This window comes from Mastigoproctus giganteus, chromosome 7 (assembly GCF_048544385.1).
Source record: "Mastigoproctus giganteus isolate SK-2022 chromosome 7, ASM4854438v1, whole genome shotgun sequence".
Classification (NCBI taxonomy): Eukaryota; Metazoa; Arthropoda; class Arachnida; order Uropygi; family Thelyphonidae; genus Mastigoproctus; species Mastigoproctus giganteus.
In genome coordinates, this window is record NC_143581.1 from 178,684,396 (window position 1) to 178,699,057 (window position 14,662).

The 14,662-nt window shown below is 31.9% G+C and overlaps 1 protein-coding gene across 1 annotated transcript in view; it reads left to right on the forward strand.

Moving 5' to 3' along the window:
* The window catches only part of LOC150083360 (semaphorin-2A-like), a 644,133-nt gene that overhangs the window by 523,662 nt on the left and 105,809 nt on the right, over positions 1–14,662 (forward strand). Inside the window, exons 6-7 of the mRNA XM_090377991.1 lie at positions 292–397; positions 6,510–6,674. Coding sequence (XP_090234117.1) covers positions 292–397; positions 6,510–6,674 — 271 coding nt within the window. The remainder of the gene's footprint in view (positions 1–291; positions 398–6,509; positions 6,675–14,662) is intronic.

A 14,662-nucleotide genomic window follows, 5' to 3' on the forward strand; every position in this document is an offset into this window, starting at 1 on the left:
ACCTCAGTGGAAAAAAAGTCTGGATGGCCTCGCAAATTTATATATTCATGTATTATATAATCAGATTATACCTTTAGTTCATGAGATTGATTCCATGTACTGCAGCAAAAATTGCACAGCCCGTTGTTAGCTGCTGTGCTGTTATGTTGACTGTAATAAAACCATTACAATGAAGTTGTAAACTCTTCTGGCCTCAGCCATTTAGTGTATAAACAGATATTGATTTATTTTATTTTTTATAGTTAATTTATTGAAAGCAGTCAGTCTCTAAGCTGTTTTATTCATTAACAGGCTAATTTGACACATGTAGGATCCCACGAACACTTTCCCGGAATTGGTGATGGAATAGCAAAATGTCCATTTGACCCTGAGGATAACTCTACAGCAGTGTGGGTTGGTAAGTAATATATAATATTCATTAAGATGAAAAGAGGTGCTTCCAATTGCAATTTAACATATTTATGTGCTTTTTGAACATGAATGGTGTTCTAGCCTTTCTATTCAACTTTTAACCTAGTTTAAAATCATACCACATATGGCATTGCTGATTAAGAACTGTTTAGTTTTGTGGTCAGAGACTGATGATATTACTAAAGTTTTATGAATTAAATGATTTTTTACATTTAGTTCTAATAGTAATCAGTTTTTTACTGTATATTTTAGTCTTTAATGCTTATTTAATTGATAGCCATATGTTTTAACATTTCTTCCTTTTAAGTCTGGGTGGCCAGAACTTGTATAGCCAGCACATGAAAAATAACATTTACACATCTAAATGTCATCATATTTGGCAGCCTTATAATATCAGTGGACATGTTGCAATTTTCTACATTAGTAAAACAATTGCATTTGTTAACATATGAGATGACTTAAATTCGTGTGCCTGTTTTGCATTTCTGTCATGTTTCTGTTTGTTTACTATAAGGTGCATTGATTAAAGAACATAATAATTTTTTCTTAATTAAAAATCTTACAAAGAGTAATGCATATTTTTATTTCAAATAAAATCAATTAATATTCATTTTACAATTTCACAGTATTCCAGTGAAACCAACTTTTCTATTTTAAAACTGCTGAGTGTGCAAACTTTAAAATTAGAAATATAATATCAAAATATTAGTATCAAAGCTATTTATTAGTATCAATATATTTATCAAACTATATATTAGTATCAATTTATTAGTATAAAATATTAGTATCAAAGCAGTGGTTTTAGGTTTGGCTAATTATCACCTTGTTTGGTAACTCCTTTTGTATACTCCTGAATTCAAAAATGAATCCATTTTTCTCCATCATATACAGATTTTTTTTTTGCAAAATGTCATACTCTTTATGTTTTTGAATAAAATAGCCAAAAAAGTTATTGCATTTTTTATAGTATGATTTTTTTTATAGTATGATTATAAACAGACTCTCACTCCATACAATTTTTGAGCAAAACAACCTTAAAACTTGAGTCAAGTAAAATATTTGGAAGTGATATGGAACTGGAAAATGCCACAGCCTGCTTCATAGGTTTGAGAAGTAGATAGAACATTACAAGAGGTGTATTGAATGTGAAGGATACTATTTTGAAAAGGAAACTGTTCCTAATACTCTAGGCAGTTCCACTTCCAAATAATGGGTACAGTCTCATGTATTTTCAAAAACCAGTTATACATATAAGTGGACTACAGACTGCTAGGAAGTGTACCATTTTAGTTCACACAAGATAATTCAAATAAAACCTTGTTTACTTTTGCATATTTGTAACTTTTGAAGTGCAGTATGGCAATAACAAGTTACATAAACAAACTTGACACATTCTCTATAAAAATAAAGGAAAAACATAGAATTTTTCAAAAAAGCATATTGTGCATATTTGGGATTTATCTTGGTAACCAAAATAAATTGTGCTGCACACAAAGTTTACCACACTTATGTTGAATAGACAAAGAAATGGTCAAGTTTAGTAAAAGACTGCCTTTTTGCTATTCTCATGATCTGATGTGAACTGAGAAGCCATGTAGATGATTGCTATTTTCTATTATCTGTTTTTCTGATACAAAATATTCTTTTCTGAAATGAAAACAATATTTTGTATCAGAATGTGATATAGAATTAGTCTCCATCCAATATAAGAACCATTACATGTGGTGGATTTGGTGTGCCTACACTATAAATTTGCAATGTAATGTATAGAAGAACCTGAAAAATTCAGCATTCAAAAATCCAGAACTTTTTAAATATTTCTCCAAGAGTAGTCAGTCTACAAAAGCAGAGGGAAAATAGGCTGGCCGGGGTTTAAAAAAGCACTGCAGGTGCCAAATTTATGCATTGTGTTCCATTAATAATTTCCAAATGCCAGTTTCTCTCTATTTTACATATTTCCTTAGCTGTATGTCATCTTTACTATATACAGGAGAATGCGATTATCCAAACTAATTGGGACCAGGGTTGGTTCGGTTAATCAAATAGTTCGGATAATCAAGCATACATGAGAATACCCAGTTTATATGAAACAAAGTGTAATTAGGCCTACAATTAAATTATCGTATGCAAGGTATTGTATTGTATACTACTATATTTTGAAATATGAAGTATTATAAAAAATAATTGATTCAGGAAATGGTTTGTAAATAATAACCAAAATGTTTTGAAGAAACAATGTGTATTACATTTATTTTGAACTTACCTAATTGTTTTACATGGTTTCAACTATAAATCATACTTTTTTTACATAAATAGAAATAACTGCACACAAATAAAAGTATAATGAATCTTGGGAAGATTTATTTTTTAAAATATGTAATCTTGAAATTTTCTTTGAACCATGCAAGATTGTCTTTTTTTTCAAGGCGAGGTCTCTCATTCTCTTTAATAACAGTATCTCCCCGTAGAACTGCATTCAGACTGTTGCTCACACTATGCCATTGCAGTTTCTAGCGCAGTGAAGGCCTCTGCGTGAGTGGGCCCCACTTCCTCTTCATCATCAGACTCACCTTGATTAAAGTCAGCACATTCTTCATCCTGGACTAATGCAACAATTTCTTCTTTGGTTAAAGCATGATAACCAGGATCATCAGCATCGTTGTTTAAACATGCCTCTGCATCATCTTGCCCACATTCAGAAAACTCGGGAATCCTTTTTTAGAGCCATCTTCATTGTCTAACTTTGAAGAAAACTTCAAAATTTCATTTTTTCTGCTCTTTATGTCAGATATGGTTGTTTTACCAACATTAAAAATCTTAGCAAGAGATACACCTGTTTTCTCCTTTTCCAGTCTATTAATAATTGTTATCTTGTCTTCTATTGACAACTCATTGCGGTTTTTTTTTGCCTGTAGATGTTATTGTTAACACAAAGGGGCAGCAGTATTAAAATTAAAAAGCAAAATGACACAGTATTTCACTATGAAATAGCCAGGTACAAAAACTCGAACATTGAGTGATTAGAAACAAAATGCCTGCAATAACCTCACACTGCAGTGGCTCGCAACAGACTGAGTGAAAGCTAACTACCCTCCAGCACTCATAACGGACAACGGCACAACAGACAATGGTGCATCAAGGTCACTGGAGACTGTTCTGGGTCCACACAGTAGCTAAAGCCAACATTTGATTTTTAACTCCTGTAATGGATTTTATTATCTAATGAAATTCATAGAAATTAAGACTATTTCTATACTATACTGCATATATCTTCAAATAAATAATTGGAAACGAATGCATTAAGCGGCAGGAGTAATATTTCAGCATAACAACCAGTGCACTAAAAGTAGATACTATAATTTTTGTTTAGGGTGGCAGTGGTTCGGATAATTGACAGTTCACATAATCGACGTTCTACTGTATTTATAATGTATAAAATAATTTTGTGAGACATTCAGTATTAATATACTGTATAGTACTTAATAATACGGTATATGCTAAAATCATATCACTCTGTTTATACCCTGTATTAAAAAAATTGGATAATCACAACATCCATACCAGAGGCAGATTTGAACACATGACCTTTATTTCTTAGGCAAATACATTACTCACTAAACGAACCTGGCAGTACTGGTTAACATTTTGGCTTAATGCTGGTGACTATTGTTCTGTGGTGATTATAGTGATCAGGATTTTATTATCTAATTAAATTCATTGAAATATATCTGATGAATGATATCTGATAATATTTTTATGTCAGCTAGAAGCATACTTATTTTATTACGCAGTCTCTCCCCAAATTCACATCAGTAAAATTAAGGTTTTGTCATTGATCATGTGACTGCATTACATTATTCTGTTAGCTCATGTGCCACGTGCATAATCTACAAAACTAAAATTTTGAAAAATCTTCTTATATGGCAATAGTAACTGTTCTCAGCATGAAAATGTATGCAGCATCATTTTCTTGGTTAGGATGCTGCAGCTAGGGGTGCCTTCTGTACTTTTCTCAGAAACATTCACTTGTCTACTGCAGTAGTAATTCTAGATTAATGACAGACTCTCCAGTACACACAAACCAAGGAAGTGGAAATTATTCATCAAAACTAGCCTAAAAGGTGTTCTCCTTTATAAGGGGAATGTTTATACATGTTTTTGTTCTACTTGTATGTTCAGTTCACTCAAGCTACAGGCAGAATGGAAGAAAGAGAAAACATTTAGGAGTTTGAGTTATGAATGTGCTTTACTTCTTTTCTTTATGTTTAGTAAATGAATTAAAAGCCAAATCACCTCTCTTTTGGAAATGGTTTTTAATGTAATTTATTGAACTTCAATATTTAAATTCATTTTCACTGTTAAAATAATGTCTCAGTAAGAGCTATCAAATTACTAAGGATGGTAAAAAACCTTTAGCAGTTTTATAGTTCTTATTTCACATCTTAATGCTTATGCTAATTATTCCTGTTGTTATTAAATAAGAACATAATTAATGAATTATTTAATTAAATGAAACACTTTTTAGCCCTGCAGTAGTAATGCCCACAGTCAGGGCCGTGCCAAGCTATATAGCCACCCTGGTTCAAACTTCTTATTGCCACTCCTACCACGGTCATTTTTCTTATATCAATTTTTTTTTGGGGAATTTAAAATAATATTTCCAAAATAATATATAATTTTATTTTTTAAGCATAAAATAATGTATATTATCATACATGAAGTAAATATGTTAAAAATAAAATAAAATAACAAAAATACATTTATTTTGCTTTGGCTGCAGACAATAAAATAAAACTATATATAAACTTAAAATTAAAATGTAAATAATAAAAATAATAATAATAAAACAATAACAAAACATATAAATTAACTTGTCTTGCTCTGGCTGTAGCAAAATCAGTCACAATATTTTTTATATCTAAAGAATCACAAATATCACTTTCTATAGATATTATTCATATAGATGTATTCATAACTAGAGAATTATGATGTTTTCTTCTGTCAGACATCTGACATATATTGAAAAAAAAGTTTTAAATTTAAAATTCATTATTTGTTAATATAAAATATGACAAAACACATTCTTCAATACAATGAACTTTTAGTCTCCTTAGTCTTTGCCATCTCTTTTAGTGTTTACAGAACATTGGGCTTTACTGCTTCTCAGTCTCTGCTGCCCTGGTGTGGTACACCACTTGCACCACCGGGTTGGTGTGGCTCTGTCCCCCAGTTGTAACAAAGACCATTTTTTTAGTTGGAAAAAACCGTTCAATCACATAAAATTTTCAGTTCAGCGTGTACATTTGCATATACAGTAAACCCCCGCTATTCGCGGGGGTTACATTCCTGAGAAATGCCGCGAATACTGAGTTATGGCTTCCATAGTAATAAAGGGGTTCCGTTCAAAAGTATGAAATATATAAGAAAAACTAGTCAAAAATTTTGTCTATGTATGTATTATATGTACCTTCATAATATGACTATGTACATAGACAGTACATAGTGAAATGCAAGCATATGGCATCGAAATGAAAATAAGAAACAATTTAATATTAAATGTAATATTTATTAGAAATTTCGAACAAATCTTTCAAACCAGCGCCTTTGCTAGAAGAAAAAAAAAACTTATCCCACCAGTGCTATCACCAGTTTCGCTAAAGTGTTGATAAAGGAGTTTTGCCTTTTCACAAATGATGAGTGAACTTAACGGAATTTTATTTTGAGTTCGGTCTTCTATCCACAGATTTAAAGCCTTTTGCATTTTTTCTAATTTAACATCACGAGTTACAGAGCAAATTTTTGAAGCAATTAGCGCGTTTTTACGGACACTATGGCGGATTTTTTCTTCCAATTTTTTGATTGATTGTACCGTTGACTCATTGCCCCCTTGGCATCATTTACTTTGATTCACTGCATCCATATGTGCATTCTCATGTGAATGACAAATGTATTACTTAATACTGATACTTCTTAAACCTGACTACAGATCCATATTATATAAAACATAATGTTGATATTATTTTATTTTATATTTTTTTACATCTTGACCTGTGGTAATGAGTAGTCGCATATCATTTAATTTTCTTCCTTCTTTTCAGAACATGGTAATCCATCTGGCCTTCCTGGTTTATATAGTGGAACAGTTGCAGAATTTACAAAAGCTGATACTGTCATCTTCAGAACAAATATGTATAATTTAACCACTGGATACCAGGTTCATCCTTTCAAACGAACTATTAAATATGACTCGAAATGGCTAGATAGTAAGTATAAACAATTATCAATGGGAAAATGATGCACTTAAATTTCCTTATATGTACTGTTTAGATAGATTTGTCTCATCTTCCCTTTAATTCTTTATTTCACAGAGAATATTTTGATTAAAACAGTTTGTTGTTTTTAGTTTAGTATGCTATTTATTAAAAACATTGGGAAACACTTCAAAAATACATAATTAAATGGTAGTTTTTATTTTGCATTATGATTTTTTCTTATAAAATGACTGCATATAATGGAAAAAGTAGATGGACATTGAATTTCGCCACATAAAACAACTGTACCCAAACCTCTTTGTTATCTGGTATTGTTCATTTTAACTAGTCTAAAAGGTTGTTGGAACATCTAGTATTTTAGTACCACATATGGTTTGTGACTTGAAAAGACAGAAGATACCTGTTAACAATAGACTTCAATTTCTGTGGATTATAATTTTTGGAATACATAAGAAGGCTGCTTCAAAGAAAGGGATAAATGAAGGGGGAAAAGGAGAAAAGATAATTTAACTTAGCACCAGACTATTTGGACTTGTTTAAAAGAATGAGGTAGAATTATAATGCTAATTCGGAAGGAAAGTACCAATGGAAATATTTGTACATATGGCATGCAAACAGAAACTGAATGTTCATGTGATTGGGAATTGAGTAACTTCAAGAGAATGATTGCTAGTTAACCTGACTGCTGCCTTTCGAATAGCACCTACAAGTTCAAGAAAGATTCTTGTGGTCCTACTCCAGATGTGAGAACAATATTCCTTTGGCAAATTTTTTTTTCAGAATTAAGAGCTGTTTATAAGAAAAGTAATGCAACAGTAACAAAGAAAGCCTAATTTTTTTTATGCAGAGGAAGCAATATTTTGGATATTGTAATCTCTGGCATTTGCGCACTCCTTATTTACTCATTAGCATCAGAAATATTTCATAAATCTTTTATAACAGTTATGTAGAAGAAAATGATAAAAAAAAAAAAAAGGAAAATTGAACTGAAATATAACTTTCATTTATTATCGGGTCTTTATAAAGAACCATTAGTAATGTGACTAATTATTTAATTTGTACTTACCTGAATTTTGTTTTATCGTTGTGGATAAAACATAGCAGTTTCATGTCTTACCACCTCAAGTATTAATAGTATTAGTTGTGAGCATGAAGCAAAGTAACAAAAAAAAAGAGAGAGAGAGAATTTTAAAAATTGATCTAGATGTGGTGGGGAGGGTTGATGGCACATAAGCTGCTCTGGCTAGAATGCACAATGATCTAGAGAAAGAGAATTAAATAGTGGTAACTGGAGATTACATGAAGTTTTAGAGATAAATTTTCATATGTTTATAGTTCTTACTGCAAGGTTTGCTGTCTAATTAACCCCAGGGGCTCACATCTGGTGAGTATGGGCTTGGCACACCCAGGGTCCTGAGCTGGATATCATCGTTCTTCTCTTTCTTGGTGATTCCCTTCTACTTCTGAAACTTGTTTTCTCTCTCAGGGTAATTCATTTTTTTTTTTTTTTTTTTTTGGCTGGTGCAGCATAAGCCTCAGGCTTCCTTGCACCATATAGCTAATAATAATAAATGCAGAAACAGGCAAAGATTAAAAATAAGTAATTGTTTATTAACTAGTCTAAAAGTCTGTTTGAATTGAATGTATTGTCAAACAAGTTTATGAATTTAAGGATTTTGTTAATTATGTCTTTGTACGTGTGGGGCATTAAAAGAGGATTCATTAAGAAAACTTAATATTTTGATACAGCTGTTACTTTTATTTAAAAAAAATATTTTGTTTGGATAAGAGCTCTTTTCGACTGACAAGATTTTAATAGTGAAGTTATCTAAATGTTGTCTGAATCTGTCTAATGTATTTTTTTCTCAGCATGAGTGCCTGAAAGAATTCAATCATTCAAACTTTGATTATCAAAGGATTAAATAAAAAAAAATAGGCTTCTTAAAATTGGTAATCCAATAAGAACCATTTGTGCCAATGAGAAACTGCTCAAAAGTGTTTCCCCCTTTTTTTTAAATAACGTGATTATTTCAGAAAATGCATTAAGCATTATGTTGTTCTACAAGAATGTCCATCTGTTAAATAATCATAAAATTAGTTGTAACCAGTAGCTACCATTAGAAAAGCTATTCAGTAGGTATTTTCTGACTATTCAGTAGGTATTTCAAAAGGTATTTTCTGACATATATTTCCATTAATATATGTTTTGTAACATCATTATAATCTGAACTTTTCTAAAAGAGAACAAAATATGTAGTGTCTATCTTATCAAATATAACCATTCAGAATGCAACTTTGAAACTAATCATTTTTATTGTGTTTTTATGAGAACTTTTGATAAATAAATACAGTGCATTCTCGATATAACATGGGTGTCATGACAACTTTAATACCCACATTACAGCCAAAAAAATTTTGCCAATTTTATCTCAGTTTTTTTTAACATAAATACACTTTATTTACTAATATTTTATGAGTACAGGCAGTTCCCGCTTTACGAGTTCCTGGATTTATGAGTTTTTTTTTTATCAAGTATCAACAAAATTGAAAATATGAAGATTAATTGCAAAAAATGAATGTTAAACATTCATAAATATTACATTTCAAACCACATGCGTAGCTGTACAATACAGTATACCCTGCTTTTCGATATTAATCCATTCCAGAGACACTATCGTATCGTGAAAATATCATAATGTGAACCCAATAACACATTGTTTTTTGTTCCACAACCTTTGTGATATTTTTCTAAAGCACATTTCTGGAGGTCATACCATAAAACAATTTGCACTTTCCGGTTTGTTGAGCTTTTCTGTTACTGCAAGCAATTATAAATGGATAGTAAACTCCATGTTATTGCATTTGCGAAAATACTGATAGCTGATATTGTGTGGTTTTTTACATTATTATGGTGAAATATGTTTCACCTTTACTGAAATCTTCAATTGTATAAAAAACAAATTTTCAGAATCTTCTCTTCATTCCTTTTTTTTCTTTTTTAAGCCTCTTAAACTTGCTACTCCGCACAAATCGTGTTAGTTGCAATTTGTGCGTTCTATTAAAAAATGCTTATGCATGCTATTGAAATTTATAAAGAAAAGAGAAGATTATCTTGGAAACAAATGTCTCTTGAAGCATTTCTGAAGGAGACGACGCCTTGTGAAACAAACCAATGAGTGCCGAGCCAATAATGAGTGATCAACGAGTGTGCATTTAGTCGATGATGATGATGAAGAATAAACATTCTTTAACATTTGTAAGTCATAAATAATTTCTTTATTATTATAATTTGCTTGATTTTACAGGCTATGTTTTCATTTCTTTGGATAAATCAATCATTGTTTAAACATAAACTAATTAGCTAACTAATTTCATTGAGAACGTAACCCCTATTTTTAACATTATGTCTGTGGATAATAAATTCCCGCTTTACGAGCACACACCAGGAACAAATTAACTCATACATTCGGGAACTACCCGTATACAGAGTATACTAAAAGACAACATATTAAAGTTATATCATTCCCTTTACATTCTATTAATATACAATACTGTTATGGAGTTACATTTTATGCATCCTTTCTCACTTACTCATGTAAGTTACTTTGCGGAAACTGATGATGGCATTTTTTCAGTACATAATTCTTAATAGTGATCAGATGGAATAAATGAAGATGTTTGCTATCACTCTGATGCTCTAATCATGTCATCACTGCATTAATGTTTTCAAGCACTTTGTTAATTTCAGGTGCTCTTTCCTTACATGAGTTATCCATATTATCTTCTGAGTAACCTTTCTCCATGTCACTGGCCTTCTGTTTGCAATTTATTCCACACTCAGGTAATGCACAGCTGGAGCTTCTGCATCCACTTCAACTCAAGCAGCCAGGTCATTTGCTCCAAATATGTTACAAGTGCCTTTGCCTCTTGTTCTGAAAATGCTGCTAATTCAAGGTTATTATTAGTGATCTCATCTTTTCCAGTACATTATTTCCATAAGTTTTAAATCTGTTGAGTTTACTTTCTCTCACTAATCCAATATTGTATGCAATGTCTTTTAGTGTTAATGCTTTCAGAAATTCTAGAACTTGAATTTCTGAGTTCACAACACCAGCAAGTAGCTCACCAAGATAGTAGTAGGCTTTGAAGATTCGAATAATGCCCTGCTCCGTGGGCTGAATTAATGCAGCTGTGTTTCTTGGAATAAACACAACTCTGATCTTGCCATCTTTCGATTTCAGGACATCAACTGAAGGGTGAACTGGACAGTAATCCAACAGTAACAAAGCCTTTTCTTCAAGTTTTTTGGAAAGCAAGTGGCATCTGACTGATGGTCCAAACTCACTTTCAAACCATCAAGCAAAAATATCACTTGTCATCCAAGTTTTGAAGCTATTTTTATAAATCACAGGTAGAGATTTTATGCCGACATGCTTAAAACACCAGGGTCTTCAACTTTTACCAATGCACAGTGGCTTGTGATTTCCAGTCTTTGCAGTAACTCTCTTTTTGTTAGTTTTCATCCCTGCTTTGTTGGGTGCCTTTTTAATATCCAGTGACTTTTCAGCGAGAAGTTCATAGTACAGAACTATTTCATCACAGTTGTACAGCTGTTCTGTGAATTCACATCTTGAATCCCATTATGCAGAAATTCACAAAACATTTCTGCTGCTGTAATGTCACGAAATGCAGATTTTCTGTCCTAAATGTAATTTCTAGTTGAAGAAAGGATGTCATGTGCTGTTGTTTACAAAAATTGACTTTGTAATGCATAATGCATTTGACAAACAGTACCGTATTCCCTCTCCAGAGTTAGCTGTTTGTAATTAGCATTCCACCGATGTACTCTTTTATTGCATCTCTGATGAGTCCTGAGTCACACAAATTACTGTGCAACTGAATATACAGCCAATTTTTAGCTAATTTCCTCCTCTTGGGAATATTATTATTATAATTAGCCATATGGTGCAAGGAAGCCTGAGGCTTTTGCTGCACCAGCCAAAAAAAAAAAAAAAAAATTCTGAGTTACCCCTGAGAGAGAGAGAGAGAGAGAGTCAGTCAGAAATAGAGAGAATCACCAAGAAAGAGAAGAATGATGATATCCAGCTCAGGACCCTGGGTGTGCCAAGCCCATACTCACCAGATGTGAGACCCTGGGGGTAATACGGTAGTAGGATGTATAGTAGGTATGAGTATATGTAGTATTCACTTTTTTTCCAGTTTCCAATATGAAATTTCTAGTTCTTTGAGCATACTATGTTTTTCATAATTCGTTTTGGGGGACATGATCTTACTCACAGTATATCCAAAACTGCAGTATGAAGAGGCAGTACGTTATATTGAGATTGCACTGTACTTATTGCTCTAAATAGAGTTCATAAGGGCACAATCTACATTAAGAATCAAAAATCATTGAATCATTACTGTTTGCTGAGAGTTTTCTGTTAGTCTGTGATTAATAATAATATTTATTTCTTTCAGAGAACAATGTGAGTGAATTATATGTGATATTTTGAGACCTTTGACACACACACAATATGCTTATACCAAAAAAAAATAGAAGTGTTGTTTAACCCCATGTGTTCTTGTCTATGAAATGTCCACCCTCATAGTTGGAGTCCTGGGGATCTCCAACTATGAGGGTGGACATTTATAAACCCAGAGTATCCAATTAAAAACTTTATGAGCCTTTTATTCAAAATTTTTTTAATTGTTCTATTCAAGAAGGTTCTGTTTTCTGCACTAGGACCTATTAGGTTAATTTGCATGAAACCAGTACTCTACTTCACTTCATGCCCATACAGCCCCCTCTCAAATTGTTTAGTGACATTCAGTGCTTCTCCCCTGAAATAGCTAAATTATATTGTCCATTTTCTATATAAATGCTCATTCAGGTATAGTTGCTTGCTCTCTGTGGAAGGTATTCAAAAAGTGGTCTGTGTTTAACTGCAGGGTATTTTAATTAATTATGTATTTTTTATTTCAGTTAATACAGTCAATATTAGCCTTATTCTTTTTCAATATTTTTTTTGTTTATTTTGCTATTCATTTTAATAACTTTTATTTAGTGTTTAGACAGGGAGGCAAAATTTTTATAATACATTATGTTTAGCATGTCTTGCAGATATGTAAGAAAGCTTACTTCTAATATCTTAGTTGAATCTTATTGGTTGAAGGAACATGTAGAATAGCCCAACCACATATGCAGTTTTTGTTAGGATAGTACAAATCAAATTACCCAGAGAGCATTTCATAATTAGTTTCTCATTCAGCACTGATACTGCAAAATTTTATAATTTTTTAATTTATCAAAGAATAAATAAATAAATATTCAAAAATTGCCCATTCATGAGAACATACTGTGTTTCTTACAGAATTTTGTTTGAATGCAGAGTGATCACTGAATGATCCAGTTATTTATTAATTTATTACTTTTGTGCGTTTTTTGATTTGGGTTGCTTTGGTGTACTGATAATAGTTATGTATTTACTGGGGACAAGAGTTAGTGTTGAAATTGAGATTGAAAGGATGCCAATTGGATAGTGTTTATGACGTTCAGAAGAATTTGACTGCAAAACTAAATACAGTAACAGTATTTCGTATTTAATTCTGCAGTCCACATCATTTTTAGTTAATTTAACATATAAGTAAAAGTTAATCATGTAACGAAATTTAAAAGCTTTTAATTTTCACTGTTTAATTATCAAAGAACCATCCAGTATCGCAATGTGAGGTGAATTGATGTCAGTTGCTTTGGGGAGATGGTATTATATAAATTTAATGCTAAAAGGCAAGAGAAATACCATAATTTTCACCCCATGATATGATTCAAATATACTGTTATACTCCATTTCTATTATCTCCCCCCCCCCCCCCCAGCTGAAGACAAATATTTGCTAGTGGTGCCTAGATATTGAACCAGTGTGTTTTTTTTTTTTTTTTGTTGTTGGCGCATCGGCTTCTGTGGCCATATTGCACCTCCCACGGTTTTTGTATTTTCTACTCTAATCCAAGCCCGAGGCGGGATTCGAACCAGCAACCTTTGGGTTACCAGGCAGGCTCTTTACCCACCCGGCTAGCCCGGTTGGCAACCAGTGTGTTAATACCTGGTTATGAATGATTATTTTTAGTGCTTTAGTTATTATCCAATAAAAAAAATATTCATAAATGATCTTTCCATAAGCATATAAAAATGGTGTGCTGATGTGCTCTAAGATCTAAAATGCAAATTAACAAACAGCCCCGTGTGATAAGTCATATTACAAAATGAAATATGAGTTTAATTTAAATGTTCACAAAGATCAAATTTTTTTTTTTGTTTTGAAGCAGTGTAATTATGATGTAAATTTTAGCTGTGCTAAAACAAGATCCCATGAGGTCCATTGTAGTTTTTGAGAAGCACCCCAATCTTTTTGAGCTTGCCTGCTTGTAGTGGCATAATTACAGACAAATTGTTCCTACCACAAAAATAAACCATCTGAGTCTCCTAGTCTCTATCCAAGTGGCCAGAAACCAGATATTTTTTAAAAAATTAATATACAGTATCTTTACTTGGCTTTGGCCCCAGCAATTGCAGTAGTATGGTTATGCTTCTGCGTGCTTATTGCTAATTTTATTGCACTATATACTCGTACAGTGCAAAAGGGATTAAGATTTTCAGACACATCACTGCTTTAAATTAGGTGCAATATTACCTAAGTAGCCCTTGTGCCAGAAATAACAACAATTGCTTTAAATAAACATAGTTTTGCAAATGTCATCAACAGAGTCTCTTTCTTTTTGTTATTTTAAGAATTTGACAGAGAATACGCATCTAGCAATAGCAACCATGCTATTCCTAGATTTACAAATTTTAATCCCTAATTTATCAACAATGTAAATACAAAAATTTGTTAAGTGAATTATGAATGTGCAGGGAAAATATTTTAGTATTTCATTCATATTTTCGGATGAAATATTAAACAGTATGTCAAAAAATC